Source organism: Eutrema salsugineum, unplaced genomic scaffold (assembly GCF_000478725.1).
Source record: "Eutrema salsugineum unplaced genomic scaffold, Eutsalg1_0 scaffold_6, whole genome shotgun sequence".
Taxonomy (NCBI): domain Eukaryota; kingdom Viridiplantae; phylum Streptophyta; class Magnoliopsida; order Brassicales; family Brassicaceae; genus Eutrema; species Eutrema salsugineum.
The window spans coordinates 2880628-2901922 of record NW_006256547.1 but is presented as its reverse complement, the minus strand read 5'-3'; the positions used below and the strand labels follow the sequence as shown (position 1 = coordinate 2901922).

At 39.1% G+C, this 21295-nt stretch overlaps 6 protein-coding genes across 8 annotated transcripts; 3 read left to right on the top strand and 3 right to left on the bottom strand.

Annotated features, from left to right (window-relative positions):
- Positions 1–277: 277 nt before the first annotated feature.
- On the bottom strand, positions 278–2448 carry LOC18012718 (50S ribosomal protein L24). The gene is made up of 6 exons (XM_006394555.2): positions 2293–2448; positions 1829–1914; positions 1645–1740; positions 1170–1273; positions 943–1079; positions 278–604 (listed from the first exon to the last, which is right to left on the bottom strand). The coding sequence occupies exons 2-6, from the start codon at positions 1886–1888 to the stop codon at positions 522–524; spliced, it is 480 nt and encodes a 159-aa protein (XP_006394617.1). The 5' UTR covers positions 1889–1914; positions 2293–2448; the 3' UTR covers positions 278–521.
- Positions 2449–3435: 987 nt separating this feature from the next.
- Positions 3436–4695, top strand: LOC18012596 (probable carboxylesterase 18). The gene has a single exon (XM_006394554.2). It carries the CDS (start codon positions 3519–3521, stop codon positions 4518–4520), a length of 1002 nt encoding a protein of 333 aa, XP_006394616.1. The 5' UTR covers positions 3436–3518; the 3' UTR covers positions 4521–4695.
- Positions 4696–6044: 1349 nt separating this feature from the next.
- LOC18012578 lies at positions 6045–8352 on the top strand. Of its 3 annotated transcripts, XM_024150929.1 has the most exons (6): positions 6045–6219; positions 6460–6553; positions 6654–7265; positions 7394–7803; positions 7923–7992; positions 8082–8352. In XM_024150929.1, the coding sequence occupies exons 2-6, from the start codon at positions 6543–6545 to the stop codon at positions 8143–8145; spliced, it is 1167 nt and encodes a 388-aa protein (XP_024006697.1). In that variant the 5' UTR covers positions 6045–6219; positions 6460–6542; the 3' UTR covers positions 8146–8352. The 3 variants fall into 3 exon arrangements, with proteins under 3 accessions (XP_024006697.1, XP_006394615.2, XP_024006696.1); XM_006394553.2 differs by having other exon boundaries at positions 6046–6219; positions 6460–7265; XM_024150928.1 differs by having other exon boundaries at positions 6052–6181; positions 6460–7265.
- On the bottom strand, positions 8302–15771 carry LOC18012556. The gene is made up of 21 exons (XM_006394552.2): positions 15336–15771; positions 15171–15233; positions 14666–14973; positions 14453–14552; positions 14290–14367; positions 13774–13833; positions 13559–13663; positions 13225–13335; positions 12538–12579; positions 12292–12405; positions 12075–12214; positions 10955–11211; positions 10752–10873; positions 10633–10675; positions 10426–10517; positions 10072–10120; positions 9891–9961; positions 9683–9796; positions 9077–9177; positions 8660–8705; positions 8302–8492 (listed from the first exon to the last, which is right to left on the bottom strand). The coding sequence occupies exons 1-21, from the start codon at positions 15465–15467 to the stop codon at positions 8442–8444; spliced, it is 2199 nt and encodes a 732-aa protein (XP_006394614.1). The 5' UTR covers positions 15468–15771; the 3' UTR covers positions 8302–8441.
- A 528-nt stretch (positions 15772–16299) lies between these two features.
- On the top strand, positions 16300–17617 carry LOC18012555 (putative F-box protein At1g47730). The gene is made up of 2 exons (XM_024151050.1): positions 16300–16846; positions 17281–17617. Exons 1-2 carry the CDS (start codon positions 16300–16302, stop codon positions 17475–17477), a joined length of 744 nt encoding a protein of 247 aa, XP_024006818.1. The 3' UTR covers positions 17478–17617.
- A 182-nt stretch (positions 17618–17799) lies between these two features.
- Positions 17800–20930, bottom strand: LOC18011494 (uncharacterized protein At5g08430). The gene is made up of 8 exons (XM_024151680.1): positions 20725–20930; positions 19921–20536; positions 19645–19754; positions 19319–19378; positions 19134–19184; positions 18814–18884; positions 18422–18714; positions 17800–18298 (listed from the first exon to the last, which is right to left on the bottom strand). The coding sequence occupies exons 2-8, from the start codon at positions 20522–20524 to the stop codon at positions 17907–17909; spliced, it is 1581 nt and encodes a 526-aa protein (XP_024007448.1). The 5' UTR covers positions 20525–20536; positions 20725–20930; the 3' UTR covers positions 17800–17906.
- Between the last annotated feature and the right edge of the window lie 365 nt (positions 20931–21295).

Genomic DNA, 21295 nt, shown 5'->3' with positions numbered 1-21295 from the left:
TATTGTCGACCATAATTACTCCACAACATCCCATTCCCAAACATAACGAATTTTGATTTTCCTTTTATTTTTCTCTAAGCGGGCTCATATAAGAGAGGATTATTAAAAAATATATATATTAAAATCATTGCACACCAGGTTCTTATGTTTACTGGTTAGTATAAGATGAATTCTAGAGTTTTTGTTAGATTAATCAGTCAATTGAAGTATAGAGAGTAATATGATTAGCTTGCCGTATTTTATGTTTAGAATTTTAAAAATGTAATTTTCCGAGATATGTTCGCAATGATAGAATTCGTGTACTCTTTTGTTTTTCCACCAATGGTTTTATTCGGCACCTTCAAACGTTAACAAAGATCAACGAAGAAGTTAAAAACGACACCGTTTCTAGGATTAACAAAGCTTCTTCAACAAAGCCTCATCGCACAGCTTTTGACCCAAATCAAACTGTAATGGATGGAAAAAGAAGAATCTCTTGGGAGCAGCAACATTTTTTTGGAACGAAACTGTAAAGAGGTTACTCAAAGATCAGGCATGCCCTTTCCTGTTTTAGCATCATATGTCTGCTCCCAGACAAGATCCATTGGTGTGTCCTTAGGCCCAGCTGCAAAAAAAGAATTGAAAAATATGGCCATGTATCAAACCTTTCTGTAACAAAACCGCTACAATCAAATCCTTTTCAAATTTATAGAGAGATGACATGTGCGTACTGAGTTTATATATGGTTAAAACCAAGAATCTTAGTTGCTGGAGTAATAATGACAAGGGCAAGCCAAGAAAGCATGTTTCTTATACGATCTCAGAAGAGAATCAATGTGTCTACTCCTTTACCTCAGAATCAATATGGTCGATTTATGATTATGTTTTTCCAATAGCTGAGAGATGTCTACTATATGCAATTCCAAAATTCTGTGGGTAAAGAGATGCTGAGCTTCTACGTACCGGTGGTGGGTCTTGGTGTTGCCCTTATCTTTAGAATCTCTGGGCGAGGAATTATCGAACCAGATGTGCCTATGCCTCTGGCAACTCTTACTTTTGTTCCATCCTCTAAGTACTTTACACCAACCTTACAAGGCCTCCTGAGGTAGAAAAGATAATAGACAAAATAAGAAATCCCTCCATTGAACACAATAGTAATTGGTGATAGTAATGCAAAGTGAGATCATTACCCAGTGACAGGATCAACAACTTGGACATTTGAGGCATGAAGAGGAGCCTCTACCGTGAAAATTCCACCTTCATGATCAGGGCCTCCCTTTATATGCTTCTTGATCTGCGAATATAGATGAAAAGATCAGAGAAAAAAACAAAAATAATACACAAACTATGACATCCAAAACGAAAAGAGTTCAACTTGAACAATTCATAACATAAGGTAGCTAAATCCATGGAATTAGACCCGCTTTGTGATTTTTGTAACCAACCAATTGATGCTTGAAGTCAAAGATAAGAATCAACCGAAGATCAATAACTCCATGATTGGTGTTAAGCTAGTAATACAGTCCTGATTCGATACTAGTCAAACTCCAGAGACGCAGCCAAGTAAAAAAAAAATGAACTTATACATTCATTCTCTCACCGCAAAAGATTGAGCCAAAATAAAAAGTTATTATCCAGGACAAGATGACTTGGAGACTATCTCACCAGATTCTTCCCTTCAACAATGACACGATTTTGGGATCGGATGACACGCTTAATGGTTCCAGTCTCACCCTTATCTTTCCCGCGAATTATCATTACCTAAATAAAAAAGATCACACACCACATTAAACGAAACCAAAATAGAGAACGGATCAGGACAGGAGAAGTATAACAAGAGTGGGCTCACATTATCCCCTCGAAGTATCTTCCAATGTCTGATGAGTTTCTCAGCAGCTTTCCAACCCATGGCTCCTAGTCTCTCAGATCAGAATCCTAATATTGCATCACAACAAACAAACAAAAAGTCTATCAATCACATTCCTTTTACAGAAATCAGCGTGAAATGGAAATCCTGAAGAACCCAAATCAAAGATATTGAAAAAAGCAAGGCCAATTTCGAGGGGTGTTCAATCTCAGAGACTGCGCAAAAAAAAATTTACAACTAAATCCCGACTAATGTAGGTAAATGTTAAACGAGCCGTGCACTACAGTAGTACGGGGACAATTTGGTTAAGCAATGGCAATACTTTATTCCGATCTACTTCGAAATCGATTGAATTATTCGAAAAACGGAGAAAATCGATTCTTAGAAACTAAATCGAAGGGAAGCGGAATCAAGTTTGGTCTAAGAGGAAATTCGAAGGAGCTTGCCTGTGTGGAGTGAGGAAGAGCAACCAACGCCGTTGAAGCTCTATGTGATGCCGATGGTACAGACGTCGTTGACGACGGTGCTGGAGTGTTTCGATTCTGAGTGTATAAACCTAAAACCCTAAAATCCACTCATGAGTGATGTCATGAAATATGAAAATGACCACGCATTTAGATTGTTAAAAATGTTTTTTTTTTCATTAGTATATCTTTCAAAACTAAGAACAAAATTAATTATTTAGGATTAAGTTTAATAATATAATAAAGTCACATGCCAAATTGCATTTAGAGAAAACAATTATGGATTGGTTTAACCACTATGGTTTTTTTGTTTTCTATCAAAGAAACTACTATGGTTTATAATTTCTCATAAGCTCATCCCAAAATTACAATTAAAAAAAAAAATTTCGACAATGTTATCATCGCATTTAAACTTCATTTGAAAGACCGTCTAATTATACGAAATGCGCCCATCAATCTTGAAATGCTTTGGGCACAATGTTGGGACCAAACACACCCTTGTTTGGATGATTCGTCTTCTGTAATTGCCATATTGTTTTCATTTATATGGTTAGCATCTTTCTTTTTTTATCTTTTGAACATTGTAGACTTGAAACATGTCTAGTAAGTAATGCTGGTGCACGAGTCTATGTATTATTCCCCGGTAAATTTGAGCTTATTGAGTTAAAACTTTGGTTAGTTGTGGCATTATGGTATAATTCGTTGTTGTTTTGCTCTACCTTTACAGATTTGACTATTACCCATTGTTGATTTTGACATAAAATTGAATGTGATTGAATTACTTGATTCAGCTTCTGACATAAAATTTGCTTGTCTCCTGCAAGATGTACATTGATTGTATCATGGTTCAATCCCACTGTTCCATGTTGACTGCTCTCTGAGACCCCCATTACGTTGGCCATGTGGAGATGACTTCATCAACACTGTAGAAGAAAATTTAACAGTGATCGCTTTGAACCATTTCCAAAATATTTTGAGATTTTTATTCATTTTTAGTTTACGTGTTTCCTTTAAAAACTCCATCGATGGTATCTTTCACACGTAACTTGATTGGTTTGCTCTTCTAACCATTTCCTTATTTTACCAATAAAAAACCATAAATCAACAGCTGGCATTAAGCAAATATTTATACAACAACTAGTCCAAGCACAGAGGTCGAATCACACTGTACCTCTCTCTCACAAAATTGAAGAAGTTTCACGTGAAAAATGGCGACAGTTTCGCAACCAAACCAGAAGCTAACGATTCCATTCAAAACCAGAATCGCTCTCTCGGTTATCTCCACCTTAACCGATAACGCTCAACGTCCCGACGGCTCAATCAACCGCCGTTTCCTCCGCCTCCTCGATTTCCGTGCTCCTCCCAATCCCAAACCAATCAACTCCGTCTCCTCCTCCGATTTCGTCGTTGATCCTTCCCGCGATCTCTGGTTCCGATTATTCACCCCCCACGTCTCCGGCGACCGAATTCCCGTCGTCGTTTTCTTCCACGGCGGTGGTTTCGCTTTCCTCAGCCCCAATGCCTATCCCTACGACGCCGTATGCCGGAGATTCGCCAGAAAATTACCGGCTTACGTCATCTCCGTCAATTACCGTCTCGCTCCTGAGCACCGTTACCCTGCTCAATACGACGACGGATTCGACGTCCTCAAGTACCTCGAGGAGAATCGCGGCACGGTTCTCCCGGCGAACGCCGATCTGTCGAGGTGCTTCTTCGCCGGAGACAGCGCCGGTGGAAACATCGCGCACAACGTCGCGCTCAGGGTTTGCCGTGCCCGATGTTTCGCCGCCGTGAAACTCGTCGGACTTATCTCGATACAACCTTTCTTCGGAGGAGAAGAGAGGACGGAGGCGGAGAAACGGCTCGTCGGAATGCCTCTGGTTTCGCCGGATCGGACTGATTGGTGCTGGAGGGCGATGTTGCCGGAGGGATCAAACCGGGACCACGAGGCGGCGAGGCCAGACGTTGTGGACATATCGGGTCTGGATTACCCGGAGACGATGGTGGTGGTGGCCGGGTTCGATCCGTTGAGGGATTGGCAGAGAAGTTACTGCGAGTGGATAAAGTTATCCGGGAAGAGAGCAACACTAGTCGAGTATCCAAACATGTTCCATGCCTTCTATATCTTCCCTGAGTTGCCGGAGTCGGGAGAGTTAATCCAGCGGATTAAGGATTTTGTTGCGGAGCGCGTGGCTTCACTCTCCGCTTAATGAAATTATTATCATTATTATTAAGTGGGATAACTCGATTAATAATGTATCTCTGCTTTTTATCTACTAGTGTTTAAAAAATGTTAGCCCATTTCAATCTCGATGTATGTTAAGTCCGTTTTCATTATCACTTAGTGTTCAACTTTAAGATTTAATGATTGTTTTACTCTTCAAACTTGTTTTATAGCTCGAAACGTAGAATAAATTGTGGTCGAAGACAAAAACGACGTATATATACATACTTATCAGACGTAACTTATAAATTGTAAACTCGACTTAAAATGTGAGACACAAATGTTTCTTTCGTTCTATTTATGTTGGTTGTTATTACATGAGTCAAATACAACCAAGAAAATTAAATACTTGTACGGTGCACAGATCCAAGAATTCCGGCAGGTAAGAAAGTTAAGTTGTTGGGTAGTTCAGGGAAAAGTGAACCACACATTAATGCATTTCTAGTACAGATTCAATGCCTATACGACTCCTCTTTTATCCAACTAACTTCCTTTTAATGTTTATGTAAAACAATCTTGTTTAGTACATTTGTAAAGATATGAAAATTCAGTCCTAGTTAGCCAATTGTTTTTGTTGCTGTTGCAGAACCGAGAGTTTGTATATGAGGTCTAGATTCGTGTTTGATACAATCGAAAATCTAGTTCATGTTTTCTTTGTTAATTATATTTGTTTGGACAGTATTGAAATGGTTTCTTAGCGCAAAAGAAATGGTTAACGGACTCATTGGACCACCGTTCGTCTATTGTCGGCTGTGTGGATTAAGAAATGGAGTGGGTTTGAGACGACTTTTGTTGTTTGCCCATAACTTTCCACTTAAATTTAGGTGAACTGTCGTTGTCTCTTAGAGATTCTGACAATTACTACCAAAAGTAGGAATGAATAAAATACAAATACAAACGCTAACCATAGTCACGTGTTTTGCATTACAACTCATTAATCCCTTTATGTTGTATAACAACGTTGTTGGAATTAGGCATGGGCATTCCGAAGCTTGGCGGTTCGGAATTTTGGAAGTTCGGTTCATTCTTGCAAAAATTCTCACCAAAATCCACCCAAACTCAACAGAAAAGTCTCACCGAAACTAAAATTTGGTTTGATTCGGTTCAAAAATCTACGGTTCAGTTTAAGGTTACATAGATAAATGCCGAACAGTGTACCTTTTTTTTTTGTTACCTCAATAAGGTTGGCTTTTTTTTCGGCAATGAGGCTGACCTAAAAAGTGGGTTTCTGATAACAAAAAAAAAAAATTGAATTGGAAAGAAAACCCAAAAAAAAATTGATCGAGAACCCAAAATTGAAAGAGAACCTTTTTTCTTTTAACATCACCCAAAAAAGGAATTGAAAGAGAACCCAAAAAAGATAAAAAAAGGTTGAATGATGATGATGATGAATCCATATGGTTCGTTGACCAGTCAGACAAATTCGGGCAATTATTAAGAGGGTAAAAAATAAATATGAAAATCTCGACAAGGTCAATTTCGCAATTAAATGCAAATTTGCAGCGCCTCTCTCTCTCTCTCTCTCTCTCTCTCTCTCTCTCTCTCTCTCTCTCTCAGCCGGGCAAATTTCTATTGCTTCCTTAACCGTCACCGGCGGTGGTTACCCTCCGATCACATTCAAACCACGACTGCTCGATACCAGTGCCCGTACGTTAGTTCCTCTCCGGCCACTTTAGCTTCTAGAGGTCAATTTCTTTTGCCGTCAAAATTCGTCAAAATTCCTTCCTTTTTTTTTAATGATTTTAGATTTATTTAGTTGTCCTAAAAGGATTTGACTTGTGGCACCCAGAAAATCTTTTAACGGAATATTGCTTTTGTCTTGGCATCTTGCTTATGTTGAATTGTAGGAATGAGTGGGTTTGTTTTTGAATGTAGATTCAAACTCCATTTTAAAACTGAGTTTTTTTTTTGTGTATGTACATTAGACTTGAAACTTTGAAGTATCACTGTGATGGGGAAATGAGTGATAAATCAAATGCTGTGAGAGCTATTGCGATACAAAGATGTCATGGATGAAAGGTAAATCATCTGGTTGGACTGCGTTTGATCTCAAGCAGAGACAGAAACAAGGTCTCGAAATCGAGCTCGATGATGATCCATTCCCTCCTGTGTCAAGCAGTGTTCATACTCCCTTGGATGCAAGAGGAAAGCTGAGAAGAAATCATGAGCCTTCTGAAAAGTCTTTCTCGTCCGTGCTCTTACCTCCGTCGAATAAGGACTGTGGAAAACAAGAAAGCAGTAGAGCTTGCCGGAGCAAACCGAAGACTTTGATTCCGTCGGTAAACAGTCATGACTCAGCCTTCATGAAGCTGAAGGAAATGAACAGTTGGGCAGATGATAACTTGATCAGGGATATATTGTTATCCACAGAAGATAATTTTGAGATGGCCTTAGAATTTTTGAGAGGAATGGTTTCTGCTGGAAATTCAGAAGGCAAAGCTGATGATTCAGCTTCAAAGATCGATGGCTATTCATCTCATAATAGAATATCTGGGAGAACTGTTACAAGTTCGGTGAAGATGTCTGCAAGGTCCACATGTGAGAACGCTGGCAAGTATGAGAGTGGTGGAAGTTCGTTTCTGGTGAATGCATCTGACACTGAAAAGTTCTCTGATGATATTTCTGAACTAGATAGCATCATTCAGCGGCTTCAGTCCATTCCTATAGAACCTGAATGGGAAGAAGATGATCTCTACTTGAATCATCGGAAGGATGCACTGAAAATGATGAGGTAACACAAAGGCCTCTATCCTTTTTATGCTTATATTTTCAGCTACAGCTAGTCAGTTTCTCACTTGAAAGCTGGCTTAATCTTAATGATGAATATGTATTGAGAAACTCTCCTTTTCTTTTAAACAGATCAGCCTCAAACCATTCAAGAGCTGCCCAAAATGCTTTTCTGAGATATGATCACGCTTCTGCTAAGCAGCATTCAGAGAAAGCTAGAGAGGATTGGTTAACAGCTGAGAAGCTGAATGCTGAGGCAGCCAAGAAGATATTAGGTATCACAAATAGGAATAACGACATATGGAAATTGGACCTGCATGGTCTCCACGCAGCAGAAGCTGTTCAAGTGTTACAAGAACGTTTGCAAAAGATCGAAGGTCAGTTCACAGTGAACCGTTCAGTATCACCAAATAGAGGTAGGTCGAAAAATGCAGCTCTGCGATCTGCATCACAAGAGCCTTGTGGTAGATTAGATGTGGAAGGCCTGGACCGTCAAAGAACTTCTTCTAGAGAACTACGAAACTCATTGCAGGTTGTAACGGGTATGTCGATTTTCTTTCTATGAAGTATCTAGTGAAACTGATATTTCCTTTTTTAAGTATAGTATAGAAGGTTCATGCATAAATCGGTGACAGCGAAGTTTCTATGTTCCTTTTTGTAGGTATTGGTAAACACAGTCGCGGACATGCTTCACTTCCTCTAGCTGTTAAGACATTCTTTGAAGATAACATGTGAAAAAATATAACTCTTTTTTAACTTCTTCAGATATTTATTAATCATTAGTATGAATAAAGCTGAAGAATTGAATATTGCTTTACAGGTACAGATTTGATGAGACAAGACCAGGAGTAATCACAGTGCGGCCTAAATTCCGACACAGCTGATTGATTTCAAAATTACCAATACCTGTGTTACTTCATTCATTGTTGTTGTATCATATCTCCTTAAAGCTTACTGTTATTCTTTTCTTTGTAACATAGTCCCCGTGGCTAATTGTTTAGTGTAACAAACAGGTCAACAATGTGAATTGGAGTGTGATCAAATGTAACTCGAGCAATTTCTTTATATAAACAAAGATTGATTTTTCCTCATAAAGATTTGTTTCACAGGGCCCTTAACTACAGAAAATGGGGGCAATCTTTTGCAAGCCAGAGGCAAAAAAATATTATATACGAAAGTCTCATTTGCTAAACAGAAATACTCTCTTCTTCCCCTTCTTTCTCTGCAGCGCCTGCGATGAATTAGCAAACCAAGATAATTAACCATTGCTTCTCCAAAAAATGAAGCTTGAAGTCTTCGTAAATTGTCTATGATTTTATGATTATGACAGCTACTTTTTTTTTTTTCTAGAGATTGTAACGAAAGAGACAATGAATTTACTGCTTTAAAAAGTATTACCCTCATGATAAATAATCTCAGGGTGAGTACTATTTCATCTCTTGAGCTGCCAAAGACATCAGAAGAATAACAGTTTACATTTGGGTAACAAACAGAGATATAATGACAATAGGAACACACAAAATACCATATCATTTATTGGATCACAGTATGATTCTAACCCCTCCACTTGTGTGTCTAATCATACTATATTTCAATGATTTAGGATATCTGATAGGATCATAGGACTAAGCATATGCTAGTTGATCCTTATCAAGTTTCCTACAAGCTCACAAGACCAAGCTGAGATGCATATGTTAATTTATACAATTCGGCCTTTAAACTCACTAACTACTTAGAACCTAATTAACTTTCGTCGAACTCAAAGCATTCTTATGGTGTACATTCCTCTTTATAAAAAAGTTTTGTTCTACTTACCAGCTATAGTCTGCTGATCCGCTATCTTCTCGTAAGGAACGCTCACTGCCATCAGAACCAATTATAACGAATTCTGCAGGTTGCCCAAACGGAATTGTTACCTAGAGAGATATCAGAAGAAGGATTTAATATTAGAGTAATGCTTGTTGCGTTTCCCTATTCATTTAAAACCAATCAAAGAAAAGGTCATTAACATAGTTACACTGAACATTTACTAACAACAGTCTGAACAATAAACTGGAAGAAAAAAAAACAAAATATGGTTTCACAATGTGCCCTTGTAGAAAAGAAATTTAGGTCAGTAAATTACAATATGCTAAGTCAACATGCATTTAATAAGCAAGCTGTGTAGGAAGTAACAAAATACTGACAGATATTTGATTCTCTAAAATTCAACTTATAATATGGGACACGCCGTATTGCTTTCAGAAGCACTCTTAATGCTTAGCAATGAAAAAAAATTGCATGCATCATAATTTCACAACCTGCCTAATAACTCTTTCAACATGCACAATCCTCTCTACCCACACTGCCATATGTTTCAGAGACAGGGACGATTTATTGTATTAGAAAACAGGACAGAAACAAATACGGCATAAGTCTTACAACAGTAGAAGCTGAGAACTTTTCTGCAACCATGATATCGTTATTACACTTGATGCTGTAACCTTCTCTCTTAATGGACAACGTAGCTTCTTCCCATATATCCAGGAAACCAGTCTGTTCAAAGCCAAATGCATGTGAAGGACTAGTTCAAGAAAAGCCGGAGAATACATAGCCAAAAAATAGGAGTTGAAAATGGAAATTAACATACCGCTACAGAAACTTTGTATGAAGCATGACCACTATGAAGAGTCTTCTCTATATGGCTCTGCATCTCTGGATCTGTGAATATAAAAGAGGGTTACTGCTACCTATACATATGACCATAAACAAGTTCTCTAAAAATGCTTCAGAGTTAACGGAACCACTATGTGTTAAATAGATAAACTTACGGCAAGCGATCTTCCGATTCTCATTGGCAAAGACCTTCACAAGCTCCCCCTGAAATAACAAAGTAAAGCAAATGACTACTGCAGACCACATGAAAACTCAAATAAGTCAGCACGAAATAACACTGAAAGCACATCTATCGCAGCTCTCATACTGTTAACTGTATTCAAAGAAACGGCTAATCTTTTCCCCACAAGCTTTTAGCCTAAAGTCTATTCCACAAAACAAAATGCAGAGGAAAGTATGGAAACTACAGTCCAGATCAAGATTCCAGATATGCCACAGTCCAAGTCCTCACTTTTCACAAAAAGAGTAACGCAAAAGTTATAATCTCATTCACAGACAAAGATATTAACCTTGCGGTTCCTGTCGTCCAAGGGCTGAACTTCAATAGCAAGATATAAATCAACATCATCAGCAGTGACAAGATAATTTGGCTGCTTTGCTCCTGCATTAAAAGTTTGTTGGCGACTAACTAATTATTCCCATACCAAATTAAAAGAAACAAAAAGGAAAGGGAAGCGCTTCGAGAATAGAGATATGGTCAGAAGGAGAGAAAGTACCATCAATATAATTCACAGATCCATCTTCTAGATGACATACCCACTGCAAATTGATGAAGAGAAGAAGATAGATTTAGATGCAACTCATCATAAAGGAAATTCATTTATTTAGTACGGACCTCAAAATTACAACTTGTTGTTCCATTTATGGAGTAACCACAAGCCTGAAGCTCATGTCCAGGATAAGGTTCTCCTGAAATTTGAAGGTCCTCTATAGCTGGTAAAGGGTCATCTTCTCCAGCTGTTGACAGTGGTTCAAAATATTGAGACAAGTGAACGACCGTAATGGAATTAACAATATGCCATTATGATTAATCATTACCCTCAGAAAAGGAGGAAGAAGGTTCTTCAAGAACAGGGGACAAGAAAGGGGAATTAGAGGAGCTGGGATCATCAAACGCAGGCACATATGGTGGATTTTTGATATCTGACTGTCCTTCTGCATCGTCCATCACAGTCTTGCTGAGAGGCTCACGAAATTTAACGTGCTTAGGTGGAGTTTCATCTGCTTGCTTCCAACCACGAGTTTTGTCTTCACTAGTACCTGGTTGCAGAGGCATCTCAAATGCTGCCGACTGACTGGTACACATGAAACACATTTAATCATCTTCAACATCATCCACCACTAACTAGAGCATACAACCAGGAGAGCACTAAGAAAACGTCATGAAGCTATAAATTGATCATAATCATAACCATACTCAAAAAAAGTAAAAACAACAAAATAGAAAAGATGAAGTTAAATAATCAATAAAACGGCACCTCGTGACAGATCAAAACATAAATGACACAGAGAGAAAAACAACACCTTGTTTGACCTATGACTAATCTGATTCTTTTGAGAATCGAGATTATCATATCGCCCAGAGAGCAGAAAGTTCGAAAAGAAAAATCCCTAGAATACTCAACGTCCAGGGAGAGGGATATCAAGAAGTAGCTTAGAACGCGGAATTTTTAGGGTCAACAAGAAAGACTCAAGCGTCAACAGTCAATGCCAAATTAAATCAAATAACGTGTCAGCGTGTTTAATGAGTCAAGAGCCAGCAAATTAGACTCAAGACTCAAGAGTATTGGCTAAACTGAATCAAATAACTTGTAAGACAATTTTAAGAGTCAAGATTCATTAAAAAACAAAGAGGCAAGATGTCACGGACTTGTTCCTTCCTAATGATACATGTGGCCATAACTCCTTTTCGCCCCTCGCGGGTAGCTAAGTCAGCCCCTCCAGATTAGACCCGACCCTAAGAAAGAGAAAGAAGCTAAATGTTTTGCTTGTAGTTCATTGGATGATTTACAGTGAAAGATCCCAACCCTGTTATATCAACTAGGCGATATAGATATTCAATACTCTACCAACTACATGTATAGACTTCATGATATTGAGTAGGTGTTCGTAGTCTGCATACAGTTTCCATTAGCAATCTTTGCAGTGAAAAACTCACCCGTTCACCAGGGGTGAAACCCTTCTGGGACCATCAAGATGGCCATTCCCCATAGTTGAGCTACCTGGCTCATCTTGATGCCAGCGCTTCGAATCCCAGTCTATGGCTGTTTGATCATGGGAATATAGAGAATCCTTTGTCTGGTGGAAACACAAGAAGTTATCTAAGATTCAATTCACTAAAACTTATGATAGAACACTGAGGAATACGAACGTACTGAGTGGGTTAACGCTTCACCAGCTGCGCGCGATGGGGCCAAAGGGGAATCATTTGAGTGGTTCCCATCTGCCTGCCAAGGTGCTAAGTGATACTCTGACTCCTTTAACTTTGTCTAGTACATAAAACAAGACAGAAAGAATCATCTATCAAAGGAACTACAGCTTCCACGCTAGGAATAAACTGCAATTGCAAATGAAGCAGCACGGAGATTTCAATTCCGATATGCCCAGCCCGCATAACATACCTCAGTAAGAAGGAGCTTTTCTTGTAGATGCTTAAATAGAACCTGAACATACATAGCTGTAAATGTCATTCACTACTTTTAACAGGAAACGAAATGCGAGAAAAACTTCACTATCAAATATATTGAAGCAGGGAATATTATCAGTCGATTAACTTCCTACCCAAACTTTTTGTGTTCTTTGGCTCTCAAAGACTCCATATAATTTTACGAGACAGCAAGTGCTTATGCTTATTTATCCGTGAAGCTCAAAACTATGTCAACCGCTCCGTTAATCATTGATAGGATACCCCATAAATGCACTCAAATAGATTTCGAGCAATAACCATTTGCATGTAGAACTGAAATGATGCATTTTTTTCTAAACAAGCCGCTGAGAGGCAAACCAAAGGCCATCAATAGTCACTCATGAGACCGTTTTACAAGAATTTTCCTGCATTTTATGTATGTTCTACGAATTTCAAGGGATGTGAAATGTGAAGCATTTCCAGTGAAGGATGTAGTATCACTCCTTTGAAGTCCAAGTATAATGCAGCGAAACTCCTCAAACTAATAGGTTACAGTATACAGTTTCAAAGTCAAAGATAGAAGCTAAAGATGGTCCAACCTTAAAACTGAATAACAAAACAAAATAATGTTAAGATTCCGACACAAGTTATAGAAAAAACAATATAAGATATTGGAACTGACCTTCACATTGCTAACGATAGACTGTGCATCAGACACCTGAGGTTGTAGAGAGTACTCCGATAGAAGAGGCAACAAGTATGATACAAATGTAGATCTCTCTTGTTGTGTAGCCTGAAAAGGGCAGAAAGGCTCGCTTCAATGTAAAATTAACCGGACTTAGCACAGTTAATATATACCAGTTGCACTATGTAGAGGTCCAAAAAATTGACATCTGGTAAATTGAGAGTAATTCATGGTATCCACCCAAAATGGGTTACCAAAGATAGTAGAAATGAGGATTATATGGGAACGCCAGAAGACAGACAGTTTGCACAAAGATACAAGACGATGGTACCTGTAAGGCATATGTTAAGCGTATATTTTCCTCAATTATCTCCTGTCTGTAAGAGAGAGCTTTTGATGCAGCGTCAACAAGATCTTCTTGCTGTTGATCAAATGCCTGGTTACAACAGAAAAAATATTTTGAGCGCCCAAACAACTTCCGAGTTGAAAAGATTCACTACGAGATAGATTAAACAGGTAAGTCCATAAAAAGAAGGAAAGGCCAACCAGGCGCATGTAGGCAATTCGCTTTTCCAGAACATATTTTTCATTGCGAATTTGAGCTTCCTAAGAAAAACCTAAAATGTTAGTCAGATGATGTAGCATAAAATCAACAAAGAATGCAAAGGATGAACCAAAGGCAGGCATAAAAGGCTATAGATTTTGTTATTTACTCTTATGGTTGCTTGGCTGTCTTTGTGGTTGAGTCGGTTGTTTAGGGTTTTGCTCTTGGTTTTGGATGAATAGGAGTTTGCCATTTCTCCAATGAAACAGAGTAAGATATCCGCAGGTCTCTCTAAGTAGCAAACCCTATCGTTTTCTGCTTATTGCAAACTCCTATTCATCCAAACCATATGTGATTTTCATTTACTGTTCTGTTTACTTATAGAGGGCAAAAACGAGGAACCATAGGCATCAAAAGAAACCCCACTCAACCACAAATAAATGCCATGGAACCATAAAATTAAGTAACAATAAAGGCTCAATAGTGACATAAGATCTCCCGTGTGTAGCAGGACTCACCTTAACAGAACAGTCAGTAAGATATCTCCTCAACTGAAAAATTTCTTGTTCTTGTTCCTGGACCTTTTGAATGAGGTCCTGAATAGATAGTTAGATACATAGTCAGGCAAATAATTTTTCATTTAATCCACGGAAACCAAGACGTAGTAAGTGTGATAGAGACCTGCTTCCATGCATTGCCCGAATTATTTACTTCAGAAACTGGCATAAATCGATGAGCAGATGGATTGATATGTGCGAAATGCTCTCCTTCCAACTGCGTTCTATCAGGAATCGGATCTTGAGAATTACACTTTGTGTTCATGGAAATTCGGCTAACCATAAGATTTACAAGTAAATTCAGCATATGCCAGAGTGGTAGTTTGAGTTTCAGTACCTCATAGGAGATGACGATATTGTAGATGAAAAATGAAATTGAGAGGGACCAGCACCACCTATAGCTCCTCTTTCAATGCCATTCACCATATTTCCCTCAGAGGGGCTTTCAAAACGATTGCTCACAGTAGCTTCTTTGCCATTAGCGTTCACATGAGGGTGAACAACCAGCATGCCTGATGAATCAGTATCTGAAGCTTTGATCACACTCTGCTTCCAATCAACTGGCTGGTGTACCAGGCGAGACACCGTGGTAGTATTTGTGTGATCTCCAAGATTAGATGTTTGGGGCAAGGATTCATCTGATCTCTAGGCAAGATGGAGAAGAAAAGCAAGAATATCATGTAAATTACAATTATACCAAATATGATCAAAGAGGTACTAAACGCATACCATGGAAGTAATGCATCACCATAACCAAAGGAAAAGATCCTCAAGAGTTTTGGAAAGAAAAAAAAAAAAACTTGCCCTTTAACCAGAAAAAATGCATACGGCAAAACACTTACATATTTAGCAAGTTCCAAAGTACTTCTCTGAAGCTCAGCCTTTAAACGGCTATTCTCCTCAACCTGCTCAAAGAAGAAAACACTGAGATGAGAAACGAAAACTATCCGCGCAGGTAAATCATGTGCTAGTTGCAAAGGAATCCCCAGTAAATGAATCAATCAGACCTGCTGCTTGATGGTGGTTTCAGCTGCTTCAACAGCTTTGATGACCTGCAACAAGCCGTCGTTCTTAAAATCGTAGTCGAGTCCCACCCCGGAAAATTTCTCGGCCAGTCTCTCCTCATGGCCGTTCTCCATCCTCAGACTAAATCCCAATCGAATAAAGGTCTCGAATTTCTGCTCTTCTCTGCTTCTTAATGCTCATGATCTCATCTGGGCTTTTAATGTAAACTAATCTCACACGAATGAAACAGGAAAAACCCAAACTTTTCCGCAGTAACGGGGAAATTTCCAAAGGAAACTGGGCGTGTAGATTTTAGAAGAAAGTGTATTGTTTGCGAGCAAATGATAAGGACGAATTTCGCAATCACACGATAACGAAAAGCCCAAGAAAAAAAAATGGATTGGAAAAGAGAAGAAAATGTCCTCCCTGTCGTCGTCTTCTTCAATCTCTCTCTCTCTCTCTCTCTGTCTCTATCAGTTTTTAATTCCGGAATCGGTGAGTTGTGCTGACCTGAGTAATATGTCTAACTCTCTTTTTTTAATTTAAATGATTTTACTAATCGTTATTGTTTGCAAAAGAATTTAGATTTTCAAATAATTGTAGGGAATCTCCAGGTTGACAAATAAGCTTCACTAGATTTTAAGAGAGGAGGCTTTTTATAACAACAAAATTAAGAATCTTTTTGCATCATTTGCACAACCATCTTTCATCTGATGGAGACAAATCTCTGTTAGTCTGAGTCGTCCTGATTCTCTACACAATGCTCCATGCTTGGCTACCAGATGAGGGACTTTGATTAAATATGTTTATCTTCCGACAAGATGAAACAGTTCACTGGCCCACGTGTCAACATTTGATTGCGTAAGTAACCCAATCAAAATGTATATATATATATATATATGGGGAAGAGAGAAAACAGCCGCCAGAGACGGAGGGAAAAAAACATAGGGTTGAGCAGCGGTGATGATGACGGAGCAACAAGAGAAAGAGAAGAAGAGAGGAAAAAGAAGACATCTCTCACCATCGTACTTTCATGAGGATCTGATCTCGGAGGTCCTGTTAAGGCTGGCTGCGAAATCTGTTGCCAAGTCTAGATGCGTGTCGAAGCTCTGGTCCTCAATCACCACACTTCCATGTTTCATTAGGTCGTTCGAGGCTCGATCCTCGAAAAGTCCCTGTCTTCTGCTCTTGTTAGAGGAAGGCAGTAAGCTCTTTGTTTTCTCCCTAGCACAAGACCAGAATTCAAACAACAACAACAACAACAAGAAGCTTGTTGTGGTGAACAGTTATGCGATTGCAAGTCCCCAAGGATGTTCCTTTTTAAGCGCCCAGTCGGTTAACGGCTTGATCTGCGGTCAAGGGGACGGGGATCCGCAGATTTGGAACCCAACCACGAGGCGCTTCTCAACTTTACCAAACCCGGAAAGCAGCTGGAGTAGCGGCTCGGTGAGCTTTTTAGGATACGACCCGATCGATGGTACATACAAAGTGCTGGCATTGCCTTGTGAACCTGGTCATTCTGATTATTAGCCTCGGGCTCTTACACTAGGAGGAGGAGGAGGAGGAGGAGGAGGAGGAGGAGAATGGAGAGTTATTCAGGGTCTCACCGACCATGCCCCTTTCCGCCCTGGAGTATGCATTAATGGGGGTTCTGTATTATATTGCCTCTCCTACTCTTAGGTATAGCAACAGTTTTTTGGCGAGGTTCCATGTCAGATCTGAAAAGTTCACTAAGATAGATGATGTACCATGGATAATGATCTCATGGCTTGCGAGGGGAAGCTAGTCTCTGTTTGTCCAAGATTGGATGAGTTTACAATGTGGACTCTGGAGGATTCAGAGAAACCCAAGTGGTCGTGTAGACATGTTACTTTGCCTTTTCCTCGCTTTGATCCGGTTTTGCGGCGAAACGGGTTAAGCCTAGTGGGTATCAATGATGCTGGTGAGTTTATTTATGTTCCACTGTTTGCGGGAATCCGGTACACATTCTCTATTTTGATCCAAAGGGAAACAGCTTCAGAAAAGTCGTGGTTGAAGGAGTTGCTGATGACCATTTTAGGCGCCTTTATGGATTCGGAGACGAACCTCTCGACATCATACGCGCTTATCCGAATCACATTGAGAGTCTAATGTCTCCGTACTAAGTCCTCAACTTATTTTTTTTTGTTGTGGACATTTTGAGAAGAGGATATGTTAGTCTCCATTCCTAACTCAATCTTATAAGTAGAATCGTTGTTGTGATCCTACTTGAGTCTTTTCAGGCTCAACAGGAAAAGACTCGATACTCGATTGCCAAATTAATTCAAATAACTTACTTTTATTAGAGTCAAGAAGAGAAGAGGCGAGATGTCATGGACTTGTTCCTTCCTTCCTTATATCAAGGCGATAGATATATTCCAATATGCTCTACCAACTCCATGTACAAACTTCATGATATTCAGACTCCTTTTAACTTTGCCTAGTACATAAATACAAATCAGAAAGAATATCATCTATCAGAGGTCAGTAGGAAATACAGCATATTCCAATGTTAGGTGCAACTGAGAGCGAGGAGAATCGTCTGAGCTGTTCAATTAGGTTCTGACACGAGTTAGAAGTTTGGTCAGTGACACTGCAGATTTTCTGCTCTCTCCTCTCATCCATACTTTGAAATCTAGAAATTCAACAAAGTATTCATCGTCGCTCCACCTTTTGAGATCATTCAGAGAGACTGGTCCTTGTGTTTCTCCTTTAGGGTATTCGTAGAACCACACCACCTTCTTTGGATCATAATGCTGGTTATCTAGATTTTTGTTGTCCCCATCATCATCATCATCGCTCAGTTCGATGATCTCTAAAGGAATTGGTTGAGCTTGAGCTTCATTATCAAGACCAATCATCTCTACTTCACTGATGAAGTCCTTGTTCTGTGCGATGATGCCATTTGCTGGTTGCTCCTCCACATATTCGTTGAGATCTTCGTCACCTGCAATACACACAAACGAAATTACGGGTCATGATCTATTCCAGGTCCAACCAGTACACGTTTGGACAAAGGCAAGGAAGAACATGATCAAAAGAATTGAAGTTACAAAAGATGGGGACGCACCTGGAGAAGCGGTCCATGGTGGCTGTTCTTCTCCATTACAGAGCTTGAAATTTTCTGGAGTTTTCTGGAGACTAGAAACTGGTGAATCACTTAGTTGTTGTTCTTCATCACTTTGACGAGCCTCAATGGAGGCCTCGGGGTTTGGTTCCATGAAGTCATTTTCTATCTTTCCATCATCATCTACACATTCAGGTTCAAGCTCCTCTGCAACAACTTCTGGAACTTCACTCAATAGCCTCAATTGTTCTTTCTGATTCATAAGAAGGTCCTTTTTTTCCAGATACTGGGATAGTGTAGCAGCTAAGAGGTCAAGAAAAGTAATAATAGAAAGATTCTCACAATACAAGTAAATACATATTTTAGAATATTAATAATGCTTTACAAAAGGATATTCTCTTCGCCATCCCTTTTCACTGGCCTGATTGATAAGCTTTTGTAACAATACAAGTTCCCTTGCAATCCACTAAAAGACACCAACCAAATGTTGAGAGTTAGTTATGGAAACAGAAATCACACTTTCTGAATAAAAAAGTTTGCAGCTTCATACACAATCAGACAGAACAACCAGGATTTGATTGATCAGCTTAAGAATACTATGCTGCACAAGCTATCATGATAGTCAATCTCAGTTGTGAGATAAATAGGAGAGGCGGTAATGAATGCAGGCAAATATTTGATATCATGTCAAATAGAGAGCAAGTTAGCAACATACATGTTTTGTCAGATCTTCATGCAAACTTCGAACCTTTTCTTCCATATCTACCTGTCCAAGTGGATTTTGATTAGAGAACTAAAATAAATCAGATGAATCTATAATAAGCAGCAAAATAAGCACGGTGAGCAAGTTTCACGAGTAAATGTTGATTGATACAAAAAAAGAAAGAAAAAAAAACTTACAACTGTAAGTCTCTTTGCAAAGCCATTCTTCATTCTCTGATGCAATTCTTCACATTCCTCCTGCCAAAAGTTAATAAAGAGCAATGAGAAAATGATAAACAGGACGCACTATATGTCAAGTAAAACCTATACTTGCTAGAATGAAGATGTGCCAAGCCGTTAGTTAAAACAAGATAATGGCATAAGATAGTACATCTTCAGATAACTATTAAAAATTAAACGTCGGTCCATTGCCAGTTCGCAAAAACTCTGGACTAAAACTAGTTCTCTGATTGTCATCAATAAGAAGCACAAAATTGGAACAAGCATAGTTCTGAGAATATTACCTGAGAGAAATCATCATCTGATAGGGCAGAGGAAAGAACATCTTTTAGAGAATACGTATAGTTAGTAACCTCAAGTAGATAACCATGACTCGGATTTCCCTCCTTCACACCTAGAAAACAGAAAGACAAAACACAAAAGAGATCTTATGTAAAATTAGTCACAAACGAATCAGACTCAGTCCCAAAGAATATAAGAAGTTACAGATACTTTAGTCCTTGGAATGAAACACTGCATGGTTTGACTTGTCCAGGTAGCAGGATTCAGCTGGAAATTACCTGTCACTTGAACAAGCTGACAGGGATTCTTGATCCTCACAAAAGTTCCCATCACTCTACTCTCAAAGGTTTCAGGAGACTTTGCTAGTTCCTGGACAAAACTCTTCCTTAGATACAGGAGCTTGACGTTATCGCTGACTATTTTTGCAAAAGTCCCTTTAGGCTTTTGCAAAACCTGTTTCGTCTGTCTACCCGTCTTATCTGACCGAGAGAACATCTGTTGCTCATCATCCTCTGGACTGTAGTAGTAGGAGTCGACGTCTTCCTGATTCTCAGCGTAATGCTTGGCTACCAAATCAGGGATTTTGATTATGTTGATCTTCTGACTCTCGAAAAGCAAACGCAACCTGTAATCGCAAGCTACTGTCTTTGTCTTCCTCTTCTTATTCTGAGACGGAGAATGTGCTGCAAGGTTTTGCTCCCGAATATATTTCCTTACAGTCTCTGTAACATCGTATTCGGATATTTTGTTGGTGGTATCTCTACCAAGTGATTGGAGAAACTCAATGAGATTTTTCGAACCCCATCCTAAAAATTCCAGACTTTTGGATTTTCTCAACCTCTTAACACACGGACCTCTCACCTTCCCTTTGTAATCCTCCATTGAAGTTATACCCTGTGAAGTTGAACCAAACAAAAAGAAAAAAAAAAAAGGTAAGAGCTTTGTGACTGATGATGAAAAAGGTCAGAACTTTCAATCCCCATTTCCAGAAATCAACCTAGAAACATACTACTTACGAAGAAAATTCGATTAAACAAGACTAATAGTTTCGAAAAAAGTTAAGAGAGGAAGTTAGAACACACTTTACAGTGATGGAATGCAACCTTGACGGGTATATGAAACGGCACGAACGAAACCCACGGAATGTAGCAGTAAGAATCGTCGATCGGCGACGTCCCTCGAGAGAGATTAGCCGGAAAGCTCAATCTCCGGCAGAAGATATGATTCGGAGGAATCGAAAGTGGCGGGAGAGAGAGTGAGCGCAAACTCGCGAAGGATTGCCGAGAGACGCAAGACACTGCTGACTAGCAAAGATGGCACGGTTTCTCGGTCATTTCGTTTTTAATTTTTTTCGAATTATATTGTTTTTTACGTCATTTATTGTTCTTTAAAAAATCCGATTTGTTGGAGTGTTCTTGGGCTTGGTGGACCTTATTCATTGCAAGCGAACGAAGCAATGAAATTCGAATTATCACACGCCCAAAAACCTAAAACTCGTAGGCTTTTTTAAATTTTTTTAATCACTTAGCAGAAACACCTAGTAATATCAGTTTGCTTAATTAACTTATAGGCTTTGATTGGTAACTTTGCGGAATGGCGAAATTGCGGAAAAAATTTTGCGGAATAGATTAAGCGACTTATAAGTCGCTTTCT